This window comes from Gossypium hirsutum, chromosome A13 (genome assembly GCF_007990345.1).
Source record: "Gossypium hirsutum isolate 1008001.06 chromosome A13, Gossypium_hirsutum_v2.1, whole genome shotgun sequence".
Classification (NCBI taxonomy): domain Eukaryota; kingdom Viridiplantae; phylum Streptophyta; class Magnoliopsida; order Malvales; family Malvaceae; genus Gossypium; species Gossypium hirsutum.
The window spans coordinates 1,752,772-1,755,787 of NC_053436.1; the positions used below are offsets into that span (position 1 = coordinate 1,752,772).

General features: G+C 33.2%; 1 protein-coding gene across 1 annotated transcript; it reads left to right on the top strand.

Moving 5' to 3' along the window:
• The first annotated feature begins 1,252 nt into the window (after positions 1-1,252).
• On the top strand, positions 1,253-2,542 carry LOC107918348 (uncharacterized protein At5g39865). The gene has a single exon (XM_016847881.2). It carries the CDS (start codon positions 1,553-1,555, stop codon positions 2,279-2,281), a length of 729 nt encoding a protein of 242 aa, XP_016703370.1. The 5' UTR covers positions 1,253-1,552; the 3' UTR covers positions 2,282-2,542.
• Positions 2,543-3,016: the final 474 nt, after the last annotated feature.

Consider the following 3,016-nt stretch of genomic DNA (forward strand, 5'->3'; position numbering starts at 1 on the left):
CACCATTATTAACTTATGATGTAGAAGTAGTAATCATATGCAATAACTATAGTACTCAGTTATGTAATTACTAAGTACATGCACTCGGCTGTGCAAAATTGTGTCCCTAGGATCCCATGCTGCCTCCTTTCATAGTCATCATTGAAACAATAAAATTCCAACTAATATTCAAAACGCATTTATCAAGCACCTAACACATCTTGTTGCTGCACATTCCACTCCATTGACTCATCGTTAACAATGCCCAATTTACAATTTAAGAGATTATACACAAAACTATCATGGAGGTTCATTTATTTAAAATTTGAGTAAATTAGTCCTGAATGTTACATTAAAGAGTAAAACTATCTTTCTGTTAGAAAATTCATCCTTTTTTACTATTGAAAACTGATCTATGTATGTCGATAAGAAGTACACATGCGAGGAAAGAGAATCAAACTTGGGTCTTAAAGATAATTTCACTAATACTTAACCATTAGACTAGTAACTTATTTTTTTATAAACATGCAAGTATAACATTAAAAGTTAAGGAGTGACAACTCTCAGTTCACTAACTCAATTCTTAGAATGTGATATTAACAGTAAAAATAAGTCAATTTTTTAATTGAAAAGACTAATTTGTTCTTTAATTTAATATATAGGAACTAACTTGCTAATTTTTTAAATTAAGGAGACAAAAAATAATTTGACTCTTGATACAATAACCTTCATAGTACTTTTACTGAGATTATATTCTTGTTTGGGTAAGATTTTTTTTTTTACTTATTTGCTATTGTTAAAGATAAAAAGGGTAGAAGATAAAATTAAGCCTTGATTTAGATTTACTCTTTTTTTTTGTCAGAATCAGGGTATCAATTATCGATAACAGTTACTAATTCTTTTATTATGATAGATTTCTAATGATGTAAACACTTGAGCATAAAGTATACTCAATATTATTAATAAAAATTGAACTTTCAACTATATAATTAAAAGATAAAGTGAGCTATCATTATGTCACAATTTTAAATTTATTGGTTAATCTTTTGAAGTGCATTTTTTTGTAAATTATAAAAAAAATAAAGTCTTAATAAAAACACAACTAAAATCTAAATCATAAGTGAAATAATGACCATCCCAACTATTATGTCTTCACGAATTTTTTTAAAGTGTCATTTTTAGTAACAGTTACAAATGGTAGTAGGAGTAAATATTCATCCAAGTCCCCATTTTCCTTTCAAAGAAAATCCCATTTCTAAGTGTTCTTTGCTAGATCAAATATATATATGTATAGACACAGCTGGCAGATCTTCATTTCTTCTTTCATAATCCACCCCCTAAATGATGCCCTGAAATGTCAAAATGCCCCATCTCTCTCTCTCTCTCTCTCTCTTCCATCACCATTATTACACCCCCCCCCCAATAGCTCTGAATCTGAATATCTTTAATTCAAATCCCCATTCTCCATACATACTCTCATCTAGATCTAGGGTTCCCTTCATTATCTTAAAAACCCCTATATATCTACAAACCTTACAAAAAAACACCTCCCAAAATCAAAATCCCTCTCCAAATGATTCCCCAATGGCTAAGATCACCAAGCAGGGCAGCAACAACAAACCCCACAAAGTCACCTTCCCATTTCTCTTTCTCTTCATTCAAAGACATTGATGCTATCCTCAAAGAAGAAGAACAACAACAAGTCCTCTATCCTCAATCCCCTAAAAGACCCTCCATTTTCCACCGTGTCAAGCTCTCCACCACCGTCTTACGCGCCTGGTCCTCCTCCAACCGCCGTCCACTTACTCTCCCCAACGCTGACCAACGCGTCGTTGTTTACCTCACCAGCCTCCGTGTCGTTCGAAAAACCTTTGAAGATTGCAAGACCGTTCGATCAATCCTTAGAGGACTCAATGTTCCCATCGACGAACGAGATGTGTCATTGGATTCTAGTTTCTTAGACGAGTTACAAGGGACCATTGGGCGTAACAAAAGTTTCACCCTTCCCTTGGTGTTCATCGGCGAAACGTATATCGGCGGAGCAGAGGAAGTGAAACGATTACATGAATGTGGTGAACTGAAGAAGATGATCGGTGGGTTACCGTCGGTGGTTGGGTCAAGTGTGTGTAATTTATGTGAAGGGTTGAGATTTATTCTTTGTCCACAATGCAATGGTAGCCATAAGATCTACTCTGAAAAAACTGGGTTCCGAAGTTGTGCCGATTGCAACACCAATGGTCTGGTTAGGTGCCCGTCTTGTAATCCCTCCGGTCACCGGCGAATTAGCTATCCTTTTTCGTAGCTTTAAAACTATATATTAGATTAATAAAAACAAAAAGAGAGAAACGTAATTTATTTTCTTCTACTAATTTTCGTTAGCGCATTTGACTGTGGAAAAAATGCATGTATATTTTTCTCAAAAGTAGTATATTATTATTAGGGTTAATGTCACGGTTGGTCCCTAAACTTTCACCTAATGTGTAATGTGGTACCTTAAAAAAACAAACCCAATTTAATACATGCACTATTTTATCATGTATCAATGACTTAGCAATAATCCTCATATTATTGATTTTGGGTTTTATATAATATTCATGGGTTGATTAAATTTTAAGTTATTTTTTATAATTTTGTTTAATGTTTGAAATAGAAAAAAAATCAAATAATATAATGACTCGGTAAAGTCTAGAACCTATCATATGAAATCACATGGCATCCATTTATTTGTGGTTTCCAAAGTCAGCATCTGAATTAAATGGTGTTAAGGTTTTGGGACACATGGATACGTGGTAGTTTAGTACATGTATTAAATTAGACATTATATTTGTAGAGGTATAACCTTATTGCATATTGGATCAAAGTTTAAGGGCTAGTTGCGATATTAACCCTTATTATTATTTTAAGGTGTGAAGTAAGATTCGAGGTAAAAGTACTATGCAGAAAATTATAGTAGGAGTCCGATTGTATTTTAGAGCAAATTGGTTTGTTCTGTTAAAAATTTCATCAATTTCTATTAAAATTGGTGTGGTTAACAAAA